At 42.3% G+C, this 19,959-nt stretch overlaps 1 protein-coding gene across 1 annotated transcript in view; it reads left to right on the forward strand.

Annotated features, from left to right (window-relative positions):
* The first annotated feature begins 1,022 nt into the window (after positions 1–1,022).
* LOC115122686 (regulator of G-protein signaling 22) overlaps positions 1,023–19,959 on the forward strand; it is a 45,771-nt gene continuing 26,834 nt past the window's right edge. The window contains exons 1-8 of the mRNA XM_065027066.1: positions 1,023–1,186; positions 1,496–1,524; positions 1,745–1,807; positions 2,086–2,265; positions 2,604–2,689; positions 9,607–10,317; positions 15,402–15,563; positions 19,040–19,253. Coding sequence (XP_064883138.1) covers positions 1,165–1,186; positions 1,496–1,524; positions 1,745–1,807; positions 2,086–2,265; positions 2,604–2,689; positions 9,607–10,317; positions 15,402–15,563; positions 19,040–19,253 — 1,467 coding nt within the window. The 5' untranslated portion in view covers positions 1,023–1,164. The remainder of the gene's footprint in view (positions 1,187–1,495; positions 1,525–1,744; positions 1,808–2,085; positions 2,266–2,603; positions 2,690–9,606; positions 10,318–15,401; positions 15,564–19,039; positions 19,254–19,959) is intronic.

A 19,959-nucleotide genomic window follows, 5' to 3' on the forward strand; every position in this document is an offset into this window, starting at 1 on the left:
CATTGTGTCCCCCCCCCCAACCCCTCTTTTTATGTTGCTGCTACTCGGTTTATCATATATGCATTGTCACTTTAACTACACGTTCATGTACATGCTACCTCAATTGGCCCGATCAACCGGTGCTCCCACACATTGGCCCGACCAACCGGTGCTCCCACACATTGGCCCGACCAACCGGTGCTCCCACACATTGGCCCGACCAACCGGTGCTCCCACACATTGGCCCGACCAACCGGTGCTCCCACACATTGGCCCGACCAACCGGTGCTCCCACACATTGACCCGACCCACGGTGCTTGCCCCCCGGTGCTCCCACACATTGGCCCGACCAACCGACCAACCCGGTGCTCCCACACATTGGCCCGACCAACCGGTGCATTGACCCCGGGCTATCTGCATTGTGTCCCACCAACCACTCTTATGCTGCTGTTACTCTCTGTTCATTATATATGCACTGTCACTTTAATCATATCTACATACTACCTCAAATCAGCCCAACTAACCCGGTGTCTGTATAAAGCTTCGCTACTGTATAAAGCCTCCCTACTGTATGTAGCCCCTCTACTGTATAAAGCCTGTCTTTTTACTATAGTTTTATTTCTTTACCTACCTATTGTTCACCTAATACCGTTTTTGCACTATTGGTTAGAGCCTGTGAGTAAGCTACACCTGTTGTATTCGGCAAATAAACTTTGATTTGACAATGTGTTTTGTATAACACCGCTGTGTCGAAATATTTATTTTTGTGGTTATGGCGCCCTCTACTGGTTGTCGTTCACTTGACTGTCGCGCTCACTGAGAAAGTACTACGGTCTATTTCCTCTCTGAAATAGAATTACATGTCGGTGTGCATAGTAGCGTGCTATGGTTAATCATCTCTACTTTACAATGAGAAGACTGAATAAAATGCAATATATTTAGTAGTTTTAAAACTGGATAAACTGGCACTCCAGTTATTGTTTCCTCAGCGTCACGACTTTTACTGCTCCCCTCTTCTGCAATGTGATTGAGTTCACTTCCATAGCAACCCCTCTGTCGGTAATTACACACTGAACGGTCTGGTGACGGCGGGTCAGAGGTGTTCAGGGTTAGATATAGAGCCCCCTGGTTGACGTTTCTGGGTGAATTATAACTAAGGACAACTGAAGTACATAAAAGTGAAGAATGTTGGGGAAGATTACAACAGGTGAGAGAACTTTCAGCGTTAAAAACAACTAGGAACTTTCAATGCGTTCAAGACAACTAAGAACTGGGGGTGAACGCTTTGTGATTGGGGAAAATCGTTTTGAACGGTCATCCAACTCGGAATTTCAAGTCGGGAACTCGGGCCTCTTTCTAGAGCGCTGAGTTCAAGATCCCCGACGTCATGATTTGAGCTCGTTTCCTGAGTTTTCGGTTGTCTTGGACGCTTTGGAATTCGGGGATTTCCGAGTTCCCAGTTTATCTGAAGGTGGCATCAGTTGTCTTAAATTTAATTTTAATTTTTCTTCCATAGATCCACCTTACCTTACCATCGATAATTTCGTGAGTAACCTATTTATAAAAAAATATATATTTAAAAAAACGAATACCTTTTCTCTAATCGTTTCAACATGTCACATTATGGACTACTGTACTGTTATTTGAACAACTTTTGATACGACTTTATGGTTCTGTCAAGGGATTTAAAGTGAACGCTGTAGTCCCCCCCCATATCAACACATTGAAAACGAATTAACCGATGTCTTCTGTTCGATGTCCACAGGAGGACTGTCTGTCTTCTGATGATGTTCTGGTGCACTTCTTTAACGACTTCCTCAGTCTACCTGTAAACATCCGGTTACATTTCTAATTTTGCCATATTATTTACTTTATTCAGCAACAAAAGTGTTATTTTCACTGTGGGATGAATGCCAGAACTTTTGTCAAGCACAACGAGGTTGGAAATGGTTATGCTTGTGGATTTGCTTGATTTCACCTTTCCTCAAACAGTTGATCAGATTTTAAGATACTTTACTAATTCCATGGGCTACTCATTCTCTGTATCTATTCTGTCAGATTCTGAGAAAATAATGTCCCAAATGTCCTTGTTTCCTTCCAACCCAGTCGTTCCCTGAGTGTGTACAGTACAACCAGGAGACTGGTGTGTTTGAGGTGGTCAGTGATGCAGCGGAGGCTCTGTCTAGGAGGATCAGGTCAGCCCTGCAGTACTTTAAATCACAAGCTCTCACTGACCCAACAGAGCTGACTACTAGACCTGTGGTGGACAACCACTACACTGTTCTGGTCAGTTCACATTCTCCTGTTCCTTTATAGAGTGTCATCTTGATATAGAATACTGCATTGTGGAAGGGGAAGCTTTCAAATGATTATTTCACTGTACTTTTTTTTTAACACATTGTATATTCCTCAATGAACAAATCAACTTTGATTTTGATTTGCCAACCACTACATTGCCCTCATAAGTTATAATCAAACTAAAGAGGATTGCTTTAAAAAAGTATTTTCAAGTTTCTCAACAGTTGGTTGATTTAATGATATGGAGTTTTATGAAATCAGACACCTGTGTGTGTGTGTGTGTGACATCATCTAAATTAGAATAATAATAATCATTGTCTTAACAGTGCTTGGACAGAGAACAGGGAGTGGAGTGGATCCTAAAAGAAAGACTACCCTTGTTTATTGAAAGTGACTGCTACTTCGAGTACAGGTAATCCCCAATGTTTTATTACTGGGGGTCAGAAGTAGACCTATAGGTTGGGTAGAAGTAGACCTACAGGTTGGGTGGATGTAGACCTATAGGTTGGGTGGAAGTTGACCTATAGGTAGAAGTAGACCTATAGGTAGGGTAGAAGTAGACCTATAGGTTGGGTGGAGGAAGTAGACCTATAGGTAGAAGTAGGCCTATAGGTTGGGTCAGAAGTAGACCTATAGGTTGTGGAAGTAGAAGGTAGAAGAGGCCTATAGGTTGGGTCAGAAGTAGACCTATAGGTTGGGTAGAAGTAGACCTATAGGTTGGGAGGAAGTAGACCTATAGGTTGGGTAGAAGTAGACCTATTGGTTGGGTGGAAGTAGACCTATAGGTTGGGTAGAAGTAGACCTATAGGTTGGGTGGAAGTAGACCTATAGGTTGGGTGGAAGTAGACCTATAGGTTGGGTGGAAGTAGACCTATAGGTTGGGTGGAAGTAGACCTATAGGTTGGGTGGAAGTAGACCTATAGGTTGGGTGGAAGTAGACCTATAGGTTGGGTGGAAGTAGACCTATAGGTTGGGTGGAAGTAGACCTATAGGTTGGGTGGATGTAGACCTATAGGTTGGGTGGAAGTTGACCTATAGGTAGAAGTAGACCTATAGGTAGGGTAGAAGTAGACCTATAGGTTGGGTGGAGGAAGTAGACCTATAGGTAGAAGTAGGCCTATAGGTTGGGTCAGAAGTAGACCTATAGGTTGTGTAGAAGTAGACCTATAGGTAGAAGTAGGCCTATAGGTTGGGTCAGAAGTAGACCTATAGGTTGGGTAGAAGTAGACCTATAGGTTGGGAGGAAGTAGACCTATAGGTTGGGTAGAAGATTGGTTGGGTGGAAGTAGACCTATAGGTTGGGTAGAAGTAGACCTATAGGTTGGGAGGAAGTAGACCTATAGGTTGGGTGGAAGTAGACCTATAGGTTGGGTGGAAGTAGACCTATAGGTTGGGTGGAAGTAGACCTATAGGTTGGGTGGAAGTAGACCTATAGGTTGGGTGGAAGTAGACCTATAGGTTGGGTGGAAGTAGACCTATAGGTTGGGTGGAAGTTGACCTATAGGTAGAAGTAGACCTATAGGTAGGGTAGAAGTAGACCTATAGGTTGGGTGGAAGTAGACCTATAGGTTGGGTGGAAGTAGACCTATAGGTTGGGTGGAAGTAGACCTATAGGTTGGGTGGAAGTAGACCTATAGGTTGGGTAGAAGTAGACCTATAGGTTGGGTGGAAGTAGACCTATAGGTTGGGTGGAAGTAGACCTATAGGTTGGGTGGAAGTAGACCTATAGGTTGGGTGGAAGTAGACCTATAGGTTGGGTGGATGTAGACCTATAGGTTGGGTGGAAGTTGACCTATAGGTAGAAGTAGACCTATAGGTAGGGTAGAAGTAGACCTATAGGTTGGGTGGAGGAAGTAGACCTATAGGTAGAAGTAGGCCTATAGCTTGGGTCAGAAGTAGACCTATAGGTTGTGTAGAAGTAGACCTATAGGTAGAAGTAGGCCTATAGGTTGGGTCAGAAGTAGACCTATAGGTTGGGTAGAAGTAGACCTATAGGTTGGGAGGAAGTAGACCTATAGGTTGGGTAGAAGTAGACCTATTGGTTGGGTGGAAGTAGACCTATAGGTTGGGTAGAAGTAGACCTATAGGTTGGGAGGAAGTAGACCTATAGGTTGGGTGGAAGTAGACCTATAGGTTGGGTGGAAGTAGACCTATAGGTTGGGTGGAAGTAGACCTATAGGTTGGGTGGAAGTAGACCTATAGGTTGGGTGGAAGTAGACCTATAGGTTGGGAGGAAGTAGACATATAGGTTGGGTGGAAGTAGACCTATAGGTTGGGTGGAAGTAGACCTATAGGTTGGGAGGAAGTAGACCTATAGGTTGGGTGGAAGTAGACCTATAGGTTGGGTGGAAGTAGACCTATAGGAAGAAGGACCCATAGGTTGGGAAGTAGACCTATAGGTTGGCAGAAGTAGACCTATAGGTTGGGTGGAAGTAGACCTATAGGTTGGGTAGAAGCAGACCTATAGGTTGGGTAGAAGCAGACCCTATAGGTGGAAGTAGACCTATAGGTAGAAGTAGACCCATAGGTTGGGTGGAAGCAGACCTATAGGTTGGGTGGAAGTAGACCTATAGGTTGGGTGGAAGTAGACCTATAGGTTGGGTGGAAGTAGACCTATAGGTTGGGTAGAAGTAGACCCATAGGTTGGGTGGAAGTAGACCTATAGGTTGGGTGGAAGCAGACCTACAGGTTGGGTGGAAGTAGACCTATAGGTTGGGTGGAAGTAGACCTATAGGTTGGGTGGATGTAGACCTATAGGTTGGGTGGAAGTTGACCTATAGGTAGAAGTAGACCTATAGGTAGGGTAGAAGTAGACCTATAGGTTGGGTGGAGGAAGTAGACCTATAGGTAGAAGTAGGCCTATAGCTTGGGTCAGAAGTAGACCTATAGGTTGTGTAGAAGTAGACCTATAGGTAGAAGTAGGCCTATAGGTTGGGTCAGAAGTAGACCTATAGGTTGGGTAGAAGTAGACCTATAGGTTGGGAGGAAGTAGACCTATAGGTTGGGTAGAAGTAGACCTATTGGTTGGGTGGAAGTAGACCTATAGGTTGGGTAGAAGTAGACCTATAGGTTGGGAGGAAGTAGACCTATAGGTTGGGTGGAAGTAGACCTATAGGTTGGGTGGAAGTAGACCTATAGGTTGGGTGGAAGTAGACCTATAGGTTGGGTGGAAGTAGACCCAGGTTGGGTGGAAGTAGACCTATAGGTTTAGATATAGGTTGGGTGGAAGCAGACCTATAGGTTGGGTGGAAGTAGACCTATAGGTTGGGAGGAAGTAGACCTATAGGTTGGGTGGAAGTAGACCTATAGGTTGGGTGGAAGTAGACCTATAGGTAGAAGTAGACCTATAGGTTGGGTGGAAGTAGACCTATAGGTTGGGTAGAAGTAGACCCATAGGTTGGTGGAAGTAGACCTATAGGTTGGGTGGAAGTAGACCCATAGGTTGGGTAGAAGCAGACCCATAGGTTGGGCAGAAGCAGACCTATAGGTTGGGTGGAAGTAGACCCATAGGCAGAAGTAGACCCATAGGTTGCAGAAGCAGACCTATAGGTTGGGTAGAAGCAGACCCATAGGTTGGGTAGAAGCAGACCTATAGGTTGGGTGGAAGTAGACCATAGGTTGGGTAGAAGTAGACCTATAGGTTGGGTGGAAGTAGACCTATAGGTTGGGTGGAAGTAGACCTATAGGTTGGGTAGAAGTAGACCTATAGGTTGGGTGGAAGTAGACCTATAGGTTTGGTAGAAGTAGACCTATAGGTTGGGTGGAAGTAGACCTATAGGTAGAAGTAGAACCTATAGGTTGAAGGGAAGTAGACCTATAGGTTGGGTAGAAGTAGACCTATAGGTTGGGTAGAAGTAGACCTATAGGTTGGGTGGAAGTAGACCTATAGGTTGGGTAGAAGTAGACCTATAGGTTGGGTAGAAGTAGACCTATAGGTTGGGTAGAAGTAGACCTATAGGTTGGGAGGAAGTAGACCTATAGGTTGGGTAGAAGTAGACCTATAGGTTGGGTAGAAGTAGACCTATAGGTTGGGTCGGAAGTAGCTTTTCTATTCCACTCCATTCTATTATATTCTATTCTATTCCATTATATTCAATTCCATTATATTCCATTCCATTCCTTTCTCTTCTATTCTATTCCATTCTATTCTATTCCATTCCATTCTATTCTATTTCATTCCATTCTATTATATTCCATTCTATTCAATTCCATTATATTCCATTCCATTCCTTTCTCTTCTATTCTATTCCATTCTATTCTATTCTATTTCATTCCATTCCATTCCACTATATTCTATTCCATTCCATTATATTCCATTATATTCTATTCCATTCCATTATATTCTATTTCATTCCATTCCATTCCACTATATTCTATTCCATTCCATTATATTCCATTATATTCTATTCCATTCCATTATATTCTATTCCATTCCATTCCATTCCATTATATTCTATTCCATTATATTCCATTCTATTCTATTCCATTCCATTATATTCCATTATATTCCATTATATTCTATTCCATTCCATTATATTCTATTCCATTCCATTCCATTATATTCTATTCCATTCCATTATATTCCATTCCATTATATTCTATTCCATTATATTCCATTCTATTCTATTCCATTATATTCCATTCTATTCCATTCCATTATATTCCATTCTATTCTATTCTATTCCATTCCATTATATTATATTCCATTCCATTCTATTCCATTCTATTCCATTCCATTATATTCTATTCCATTCCATTCTATTCCATTCCATTCTATTCTATTACATTCTATTCCATTCTATTCTATTCCATTCCATTCTATTCCATTATATTCTATTCCATTCCATTATATTCCATTCCATTATATTCTATTCCATTATATTCCATTATATTCCATTCCATTCTATTCCATTCCATTATATTCCATTATATTCTATTCCATTCCATTATATTCCATTCCATTATATTCTAGTCCATTCTATTCTATTCCATTCCATTATATTCCATTCTATTCTATTCAATTCTATTCCATTCCATTCTATTCCATTCCATTCTATTCCATTCCATTATATTCTATTCCATTCCATTCTATTCCATTCCATTATATTCCATTCCATTCTATTCCATTCCATTCTATTCCATTCCATTATATTCCATTCCATTATATTCCATTCCATTCCATTCTATTCCATTATATTCCATTCCATTCCATTCTATTCCATTCATAGCTTTGTCTGACCCTCCATTCCTGCACTTTGTGACAAATGTTGTTGAAAAGGCTTTTATAAATAACGTTTTGATTGATTGATTGTATTTGATGCTTGACGGTGTTTTTCCGAAGCTGCCTCCATTCCAGGGCTTCCAGAAGAGGATTACCTCATTCCATTCCACAGAGCCTTTGTCCTTCCCCTGGGCCCGATGACAGAGATTCCATTCCTCTATGTCTGGGACATTCAGATCCTGCTTATTCACATAGATGGTATATCTCAGAATGATGTCAATATGGTTCAGTACAGCGGAGATGATATATCTCATTATGGTTCAGTACAGCGGAGATGGTATATCTCAGCATGATGTCAATATTGTTCAGTACAGCGGAGATGATATATCTCATTATGGTTCAGTACAGCGGAGATGATATATCTCAGTATGATGTCAGTATGGTTCAGTACAGCGGAGATGATATATCTCAGTATGATGTCAATATGGTTCAGTACAGCGGAGATGATATATCTCAGTATGATGTCAATATGGTTCAGTACAGCGGAGATGATATATCTCAGTATGATGTCAATATGGTTCAGTACAGCGGAGATGATATATCTCAGTATGATGTCAATATGGTTCAGTACAGCGGAGATGGTATATCTCAGTATGATGTCAATATGGTTCAGTACAGCGGAGATGGTACATCTCAGTATGATGTCAATATGGTTCAGTACAGCGGAGATGATATATCTCATTATGGTTCAGTACAGCGGAGATGATATATCTCATTATGGTTCAGTACAGCGGAGATGATATATCTCAGTATGATGTCAATATGGTTAAGTACAACGGAGATGGTACATCTCAGTATGATGTCAATATGGTTCAGTACAGCGGAGATGATATATCTCATTATGGTTCAGTACAGCGGAGATGATATATCTCATTATGGTTCAGTACAGCGGAGATGATATATCTCATTATGGTTCAGTACAGCGGAGATGATATATCTCATTATGGTTCAGTACAGCGGAGATGATATATCTCAGCATGATGTCAATATGGTTCAGTACAGCGGAGATGATATATCTCAGTATGATGTCAGTATGGTTCAGTACAGCGGAGATGGTATATCTCAGTATGATGTCAATATGGTTCAGTACAACGGAGATGATATATCTCATTATGGTTCAGTACAGCGGAGATGATATATCTCAGCATGATGTCAGTATGGTTCAGTGAGATGATATATCTCAGCATGATGTCAATATGGTTCAGTAAGCGGAGATGATATATCTCAGTATGATGTCAATATGGTTCAGTACAGCGGAGATGATATATGTCAGTATGATTCAATATGGGTACAACGGAGATGGACATCTCAGTATGATGTCAATATGGTTCAGACACAGCTGCTTATTCACATAGTGGGGATGGTATATCTCAGTATGATGTCAATATGGTTCAGTACAGCGGAGATGATATATCTCAGCATGATGTCAATATGGTTCAGTACAGTGGAGATGATATATCTCAGTATGATGTCAATATGGTTCAGTACAGCGGAGATGATATATCTCATTATGGTTCAGTACAGCGGAGATGATATATCTCAGTATGATGTCAATATGGTTCAGTACAGCGGAGATGATATATCTCATTATGGTTCAGTACAGCGGAGATGATATATCTCAGTATGATGTCAATATGGTTCATTACAGCGGAGATGATATATCTCATTATGATGTCAATATGGTTCAGTACAGCGGAGATGATATATCTCATTATGGTTCAGTACAGCGGAGATGATATATCTCATTATGGTTCAGTACAGCAGAGATGATATATCTCAGTATGATGTCAATATGGTTCAGTACAGCAGAGATGATATATCTCAGTATGATGTCAATATGGTTCAGTACAGCGGAGATGATATATCTCAGTATGATGTCAATATGGTTCAGTACAGCGGAGATGATATATCTCAGCATGATGTCAATATGGTTCAGTACAGATGATTATTTGTCATAAATAAACACTTGTTTTGTGGTGTTGGTAAAACAGTAGTTTACTTTATATACTGTGTATGATCCAGGTATTTCTCTGTCTCTCTCACCCCAGGCAACACTTCCATGTAGTCACACTGGGTTTGTTTGTGTTCTTTGTGTGTCTGCAGGCCTCCGTAACAGACATGTTGACAATGGCTAAGGACAAGGACAAGCAGCTGCCTGTCTGTACCCGGTCTGTGAGAACCCCGGTGTGCTCCCTGGGCCGGGAGGGACAGAGGGGTCCGGCCTCAGCCTGCTTCTCCTGCATCCCTGACTCGGAGTCCTACGCCCTGTCCTCCTCACTGCTCGTCTCCTTTCCTCTCTCCTCTTCGCTCCCGGACTGTCCTCTCTGCTCTTCACTTCTAGACTGGGACAAGAGACGGGGAGACCACAGCGCAGAGCAGGAGATGAAAGTCTACCTCACAGAGACAGAGGCAAAGACAGAGATAGAGGCAGGAACTACAGATGAGGATAATGGGGACCCCAAGCCCCAGAGTCCCACCTGTTCTACCACTGATGAGGAGACAGGTGGTCCCCATACAGAGAGCCCCTGTGAGGGAGGTCCAGCCACCAGCCACAGCAGACTGAAGGAGCAGCAGGAGGAGGGTGACCTTGAGTTCCATGACCTTGAGTTCTATGATGTCACTGCTAGTATCCATGGTGATAGACAGGGCCTTGGTGACTTTAAGGACTTCTTAAAGGGAACACTAGGAGAGAAGCTTTTGCGTCTGTGGATGGATATAGAGAGACTGAAGACCCTACAGGACGACAGGAGGAGAATCAGGTATTCATACACACATTCAGTACTTCATATACACATTCAGTACTTCATATACACATTCAGTACTTCATATACACATTCAGTACTTCATATACACATTCAGTACTTCATAAACACATTCAGTACTTCATAAACACATTCAGTACTTCATAAACACATTCAGTACTTCATATACACATTCAGTACTTCATATACACATTCAGTACTTCATATACACATTCAGTACTTCATAAACACATTCAGCACTTCATAAACACATTCAGTACTTCATAAACACATTCAGTACTTCATATACACATTCAGTACTTCATATATACATTCATTACTTCATAAACACATTCAGTACTTCATATACACATTCAGTACTTCATAAACACATTCAGTACTTTATAAACACATGCAGTACTTCATATATACATTTAGTACTTCATATACACATTCAGTACTTCATAAACACATTCAGTACTTCATATACACATTCAGTACTTCATATACACATGCAGTACTTCATAAACACATTCAGTACTTCATAAACACATTCAGTACTTCATATACACATTCAGTACTTCATAAACACATTCAGTACTTTATAAACACATGCAGTACTTCATAAACACATTCAGTATTTCATATATACATTTAGTACTTCATATACACATTCATTACTTCATAAACACATTCAGTACTTCATATACACATTCAGTACTTCATAAACACATTCAGTACTTTATAAACACATGCAGTACTTCATAAACACATTCAGTACTTCATATATAAATTTAGTACTTCATATACACATTCAGTACTTCATAAACACATTCAGTACTTCATAAACACATGCAGTACTTCATATACACATTCAGTACTTCATAAACACATTCAGTACTTCATAAACACATGCAGTATTTCATATACACATTCAGTACTTCATATATACATTTAGTACTTCATATACACATTCAGTACTTCATATACACATTCAGTACTTCATATACACATTCAGTACTTCATAAACACATTCAGTACTTTATAAACACATGCAGTACTTCATATATACATTTAGTACTTCATATACACATTCATTACTTCATAAACTCATTCAGTACTTCATATACACATTCAGTACTTCATATACACATGCAGTACTTCATAAACACATTCAGTACTTCATAAACACATGCAGTACTTCATAAACACATTCAGTACTTCATATATACATTTAGTACTTCATATACACATTCATTACTTCATAAACACATTCAGTACTTCATATACACATTCAGTACTTCATAAACACATTCAGTACTTTATAAACACATGCAGTACTTCATAAACACATTCAGTATTTCATATATACATTTAGTACTTCATATACACATTCATTACTTCATAAACACATTCAGTACTTCATATACACATTCAGTACTTCATAAACACATTCAGTACTTTATAAACACATGCAGTACTTCATAAACACATTCAGTACTTCATATATACATTTAGTACTTCATATACACATTCATTACTTCATAAACACATTCAGTACTTCATAACACATTCAGTACTTCATAAACACATTCAGTACTTCATAAACACATGCAGTACTTCATATACACATTCAGTACTTCATAAACACATTCAGTACTTCATAAACACATGCAGTACTTCATATACACATTCAGTACTTCATATATACATTTAGTACTTCATATACACATTCAGTACTTCATATACACATTCAATACTTCATATATACATTTAGTACTTCATATACACATTCAGTACTTCATAAACACATTCAGCACTTCATAAACACATTCAGTACTTCATAAACACGTTCAGTACTTCATAAACACATTCAGTACTTCATATACACATTCAGTACTTCATAAACACATGCAGTACTTCATAAACACATTCAGTACTTCATATACACATTCAGTACTTCATATACATATTCAGTACTTCATATAGACATTCAGTACTTCATATACACATTTAGTACTTCATATAGACATTCAGTACTTCATATACACATTTAGTACTTCATATACACATTCAGTACTTCATATACACATTCAGTACTTCATATACACATTCAGTACTTCATAAACACATTCAGTACTTCATATACACATTTAGTACTTCATAAACACGTTCAGTACTTCCTTAAAGGTCCAATGCATCAGTTTTTATTTCAATATCAAATCACATTTCTGGGTATCCATGAAGTACCTTACTGTGATTGTTTTCAATTAAAAAGGTCAAAATGAAACAAATATATCTTCTTAGCAAAAGGCAATTTCTCAAATCAAAATGTTGCTCGGATTATCTGGGAGTGGCCTGAGTGGGGAGGGGAAAACAGAACATTTTCTCTTATTGGCAGAGAGGTTTGGAACTCTCTTTCTTATTGGTCTATTAACTAATTCACCGCACGGTGATGTCACCATGGAAGGCCAAAACTCCATCCCACCAAAACAGTGTGACATTTAAATGCTCATAGTGTGAATATATATATAAAACACAGGGAAATCATAGTATTGACTGCACTGGGCCTTTAACCCAGAACTCCTAACCTTCACCTGAACCCTGACCCCAACCTTTAACCCAGAACTCCTAACCTTCACCTGAACCCTGACCCCAACCCTTAACCCAGAACTCCTAACCTTCACCTGAACCCTGACCCCAACCCTTAACCCAGAACTCCTAACCTTCACCTGAACCCTGACCCCAACCCTTAACCCAGAACTCCTAACCTTCACCTGAACCCTGACCCCAATCCTTAACCCAGAACTCCTAACCTTCACCTTAACCCTGACCCCAACCCTTAACCCAGAACTCCTAACTTTCACCTGAACCCTGACCCCAATCCTTAACCCAGAACTCCTAACCTTCACCTTAACCCTGACCCCAACCCTTAACCCAGAACTCCTAACCTTCACCTTAACCCTGACCCCAACCCTTAACCCAGAACTCCTAACCTTCACCTGAACCCTGACCCCAACCTTAACCCAGAACTCCTAACCTTCACCTGAACCCTGACCCCAACCCTTAACCCAGAACTCTAACCTTCACCTGAACCTTGACCCCAACCCTGACTACAACCCTTAACCCAGAACTCCTAACCTTCACCTGAACCTGACCCCAACCCTTAACCATAACTCCTAACCCACCTGAACCCTGACCTTAACCCTTAACCCAGAACTCCTAACCTTCACCTGAACCCTGACCCCAACCCTTAACCCAGAACTCCTAACCTTCACCTGAACCCTGACCCCAACCCTTAACCCAGAACTCCTAACCTTCACCTTAACCCTGACCCCAACCTTTAACCCAGAACTCCTAACCTTCACCTTAACCCTGACCCCAACCCTTAACCCAGAACTCCTAACCTTCACCTTAACCCTGACCCCAACCCTTAACCCAGAACTCCTAACCTTCACCTTAACCCTGACCCCAACCCTGACCCCAACCCTTAACCCAGAACTCCTAACCTTCACCTTAACCCTGACCCCAACCCTTAACCCAGAACTCCTAACCTTCACCTTAACCCTGACCCCAACCCTGACCCCAACCTTTAACCCAGAACTCCTAACCTTCACCTTAACCCTGACCCCAACCCTTAACCCAGAACTCCTAACCTTCACCTTAACCCTGACCCCAACCCTTAACCCAGAACTCCTAACCTTCACCTTAACCCTGACCCCAACCCTTAACCCAGAACTCCTAACCTTCACCTTAACCCTGACCCCAACCCTTAACCCAGAACTCCTAACCTTCACCTGAACCCTGACCCCAACCCTGACCCCAACCTTTAACCCAGAACTCCTAACCTTCACCTTAACCCTGACCCCAACCCTTAACCCAGAACTCCTAACCTTCACCTTAACCCTGACCCCAACCCTTAACCCAGAACTCCTAACCTTCACCTGAACCCTGACCCCAACCCTTAACCCATAACTCCTAACCTTCACCTTAACCCTGACCCCAACCCTTAACCCAGAACTCCTAACCTTCACCTGAACCCTGACCCCAACCCTTAACCCAGAACTCCTAACCTTCACCTTAACCCTGACCCCAACCCTTAACCCAGAACTCCTAACCTTCACCTGAACCTTGACCCCAACCCTGACCCCAACCCTTAACCCATAACTCCTAACCTTCACCTGAACCCTGACCCCAACCCTTAACCCATAACTCCTAACCTTCACCTGAACCCTGACCCCAACCCTTAATCCATAACTCCTAACCTTCACCTTAACCCTGACCCCAACCCTTAACCCATAACTCCTAACCTTCACCTTAACCCTGACCCCAACCTTTAACCCATAACTCTGACTCTTAACCTAAGCCATAACCCTAACCCCAACCCTGAACCCAACCCATAACTCCTAACCTTCACCCCAACCCCAACCCTGACCCCAACCCAACCCTGACCCCAACCCTGACCCCAACCCTTAACCCATAACTCTGACTCTTAACCTAAGCCATAACCCTAACCCCAACCCTGACCCCAACCCTTAACCCATAACTCCTAACCTTCACCTTAACCCTGACCCCAACCCTTAACCCATAACTCTGACTCTTAACCTAAGCCATAACTCTAACCTCAACCCTGACCCCAACCCTTAACCCATAACTCCTAACCTTCACCTTAACCCTGACCCCAACCCTGACCCCAACCTTTAACCCATAACTCTGACTCTTAACCTAAGCCATAACCCTAACCCCAACCCTGAACCCAACCTTTAAGCCATAACTCCTAACCTTCACCCCAACCCCAACCCTGACCCCAACCCCTAACCCCAACCCTGACCCCAACCCTTAACCCATAACTCTGACTCTTAACCTAAGCCATAACCCTAACCCCAACCCTGACCCCAACCCTTAACCCATAACTCCTAACCTTCACCTTAACCCTGACCCCAACCTTTAACCCATAACTCTGACTCTTAACCTAAGCCATAACCCTAACCTCAACCCCAACCCTTCATTGAAGTATAGAACCTGAGATGACAATGAGCCTTCCTCTTAACCAATGACGTGGACAGAACCATCTTCAATGATTGATTGATTAATTGTTACAGGCATTTGGTCCAGATGCGAAGCTGCTACCTGCTGACCGGTGGCCAGAGCAGTCTGAATGGTGAGCTGTTGACCAGACTGGGTCTCTCTACCTCCCCCTGCTGGAGAGAGGACAGACTGCAGAGAGTTCAGCCCCGCGTCACTGAGGCACTGCTCTGCTACTGGTGAGGAGACTGATAAGGTCATCCACACCAGGGGTTTTTAAACCTCTCCTCGGGGACCCCCAGACGTTCCACGTTTTTTAAACTACTACAGAGCTCCCCGATTTCACATTGTGATCATGTTTATATACTGTTTTACCCTCTTCGTATGTATAAACTGTATTCTAGTCAAGGCCCATCCTCTACAACTACTGTTAAAACACCATCCTATATAACTAATGTCTATACACACCATCCTCTATAACTACTGTCTATACTGTCTATAAACACCATCCTATATAACTACTGTCTATACTGTCTATACACACCATCCTCTATAACTACTGTCTATACACACCATCCTATATAACTACTGTCTATACACACCATCCTATATAACTACTGTCTATACACACCATCCTATATAACTACTGTCTATACTGTCTATAAACACCATCCTATATAACTACTGTCTATACTGTCTATACACACCATCCTCTATAACTACTGTCTATACTGTCTATACACACCATCCTCTATAACTACTGTCTATACTGTCTATACACACCATCCTCTATAACTACTGTCTATACTGTCTATAAACACCATCCTATATAACTACTGTCTATACTGTCTATACACACCATCCTCTATAACTACTGTCTATACACACCATCCTATATAACTACTGTCTATACACACCATCCTATATAACTACTGTCTATACACACCATCCTATATAACTACTGTCTATACTGTCTATACACACCATCCTATATAACTACTGTCTATACTATACACACCATCCTATATAATAACTATACTGTCTATACACACCATCCTATATAACTACTGTCTATACACACCATCCTATATAACTACTGTCTATCTATACACACCATCCTATATAACTACTGTCTATACACACCATCCTATATAACTACTGTCTATACACACCATCCTATATAACTATAACTACTGTCTATACTGTCTATAAACACCATCCTATATAACTACTGTCTATACCATCTATACTACACCATCCTCTATAACTACTGTATATAATACTGTCTATACACACCATCCTCTATAACTACTGTCATACTGTCTATACACACCATCCTCTATAACTACCATCTATATATACTGTCTACAAACACCATCCTATATAACTACTGTCTATACTGTCTATACACACCATCCTCTATAACTACTGTCTATACACACCATCCTATATAACTACTGTCTATACACACCATCCTATATAACTACTGTCTATACACACCATCCTATATAACTACTGTCTATACTGTCTATACACACCATCCTATATAACTACTGTCTATACTGTCTATACACACCATCCTATATAACTACTGTCTATACACACCATCCTATATAACTACTGTCTATACACACCATCCATATAACTACTGTCTATACTGTCTATAAACACCATCCTATACACATCCTATATAACTACTGTCTATACACACCATCCTATATAACTACTGTCTATACACACCATCCTATATAACTACTGTCTATACACACCATCCTATATAACTACTGTCTATACACACCATCCTATATAACTACTGTCTATACACACCATCCTATATAACTACTGTCTATACTGTCTATACACACCATCCTATATAACTACTGTCTATACACATCATCCTATATAACTACTGTCTATACACACCATCCTGTATAACTACTGTCTATACACACCATCCTATATAACTACTGTCTATACACACCATCCTATATAACTACTGTCTATACACACCATCCTATATAACTACTGTCTATACTGTCTATACACACCATCCTATATAACTACTGTCTATACACACCATCCTATATACCTACTGTCTATACACACCATCCTATATAACTACTGTCTATACTGTCTATACACACCATCCTCTATAACTACTGTCTATACACACCATCCTATATAACTACTGTCTATACTGTCTATACACACCATCCTATATAACTACTGTCTATACTGACCTGAACTGGGATCACCTGGTCCGTACTAGACTAGACTGTGACCTGAACTAGGAACACCTGGTCCGTACTAGACTGTGACCTGAACTAGGATCACCTGGTCCATACTAGACTGGTACCTGAACTAGGATCACCTGGTCCATACTAGACTGTGACCTGAACTAGGATCACCTGGTCCGTACTAGACTAGACTGTGACCTGAACTAGGAACACCTGGTCCGTACTAGACTGTGACCTTAACTAGGATCACCTGGTCCGTACTAGACTGTGACCTGAACTGGGATCACCTGGTCCGTACTAGACTAGACTGTGACCTGAACTAGGAACACCTGGTCCGTACTAGACTGTGACCTTAACTAGGATCACCTGGTCCGTACTAGACTGTGACCTGAACTAGGATCACCTGGTCCGTACTAGACTGTGACCTGAACTGGGATCACCTGGTCCGTACTAGACTAGACTGTGACCTGAACTGGGGATCACCTGGTCCGTACTAGACTAGACTGGACCTGAACTAGGATCACCTGGTCCATACTAGACTAGACTGTGACCTGAACTGGGATCACCTGGTCCATACTAGACTAGACTGTGACCTGAACTAGGATCACCTGGTCCATACTAGACTGTGACCTGAACTAGGATCACCTGGTCCATACTAGACTAGACTGTGACCTGAACTGGGATCACCTGGTCCATACTAGACTAGACTGTGACCTGAACTAGGATCACCTGGTCCATACTAGACTGTGACCTGAACTAGGATCACCTGGTCCATACTAGACTAGACTGTGACCTGAACTGGGATCACCTGGTCCATACTAGACTAGACTGTGACCTGAACTAGGATCACCTGGTCCGTACTAGACTGTGACCTGAACTAGGAACACCTGGTCCGTACTAGACTAGACTGTGACCTGAACTAGGATCACCTGGTCCGTACTAGAGTGTGACCTGAACTAGTATCACCTGGTCCGTACTAGACTAGACTGTGACCTGAACTAGGATCACCTGGTCCGTACTAGACTGTGACCTGAACTAGGAACACCTGGTCCGTACTAGACTGTGACCTGAACTAGTATCACCTGGTCCGTACTAGACTGTGACCTGAACTAGGATCACCTGGTCCGTACTAGACTAGACTGTGACCTGAACTAGGATCACCTGGACATGTTGTGTTCCAGGGTTCCCAGGTTCATGTTGTGATCCAGGGGTCCCAGGTTCATGTTGTGTCCCAGGGGTCCCGGGTTCATGTTATGTTCCAGGGGTCCAAGGTTTATGTTGTGATACAGGGGTCCCAGGTTCATGTTGTGATCCAGGGGTCCCAGGTTCATGTTGTGATCCAGGGGTCCCAGGTTCATGTTGTGATCCAGGGGTCCCGGGTTCATGTTGTGTTCCATGGGTCCAAGGTTCATGTTGTGTTCCAGGGGTACCAGGTTCATGTTGTGTTCCAGGGGTACCAGGTTCATGTTGTGTTCCAGGGGTCCCAGGTTCAGGATGAGCCAGAGAGCAGTAAATCCTCTCAGACTGTCACTGTGGAGGAACGGACAGCTACACCCTCCCTCTGGTGTGAACCCTAACCCTCGTTACATCAACCTCCACCCCCTCCGGCCTCACACCGTTCTACCCCAACCTACCATCCGCCCAGACACCTCTCTACCCAGAGACCTTACCCCCACACCAGCTCACACACAGGTACTATGTGTGACCGACAGAGAGTTGAGATAGGAGCTTTGAAATGTCTTTATTTTATGAAAAGCGCTATATAAGTTAAATAAAGTCGTATTATTCTGTGTGGTGTCAGACAGGTTAGTACATTTACATTTAAGTCATTTAGCAGACGCTCTTATCCAGAGCGACTTACAAATTGGTGCATTCACCTTATGACATCCAGTGGAACAGTAGTGCATCTAAATCTTTTAAGGGGGTGAGAGGGATTACTTTATCCTATCCTAGGTATTCCTTAAAGAGGTGGGGTTTCAGGTGTCTCCGGAAGGTGGTGATTGACTCCGCTGTCCTGGCGTCGTGAGGGAGTTTGTTCCACCATTGGGGGGCCAGTTTTGACTGGGCTGAGCGGGAACTGTACTTCCTCAGTGGTAGGGAGGCGAGCAGGCCAGAGGTGGATGAACGCAGTGCCCTTGTTTGGGTGTAGGGCCTGATCAGAGCCTGGAGGTACTGAGGTGCCGTTCCCCTCACAGCTCCGTAGGCAAGCACCATGGTCTTGTAGCGGATGCGAGCTTCAACTGGAAGCCAGTGGAGAGAGCGGAGGAGCGGGGTGACGTGAGAGAACTTGGGAAGGTTGAACACCAGACGGGCTGCGGCGTTCTGGATGAGTTGTAGGGGTTTAATGACACAGGCAGGGAGCCCAGCCAACAGCGAGTTGCAGTAATCCAGACGGGAG

This window comes from Oncorhynchus nerka, linkage group LG14 (genome assembly GCF_034236695.1).
Source record: "Oncorhynchus nerka isolate Pitt River linkage group LG14, Oner_Uvic_2.0, whole genome shotgun sequence".
NCBI classification, from domain to species: Eukaryota; Metazoa; Chordata; class Actinopteri; order Salmoniformes; family Salmonidae; genus Oncorhynchus; species Oncorhynchus nerka.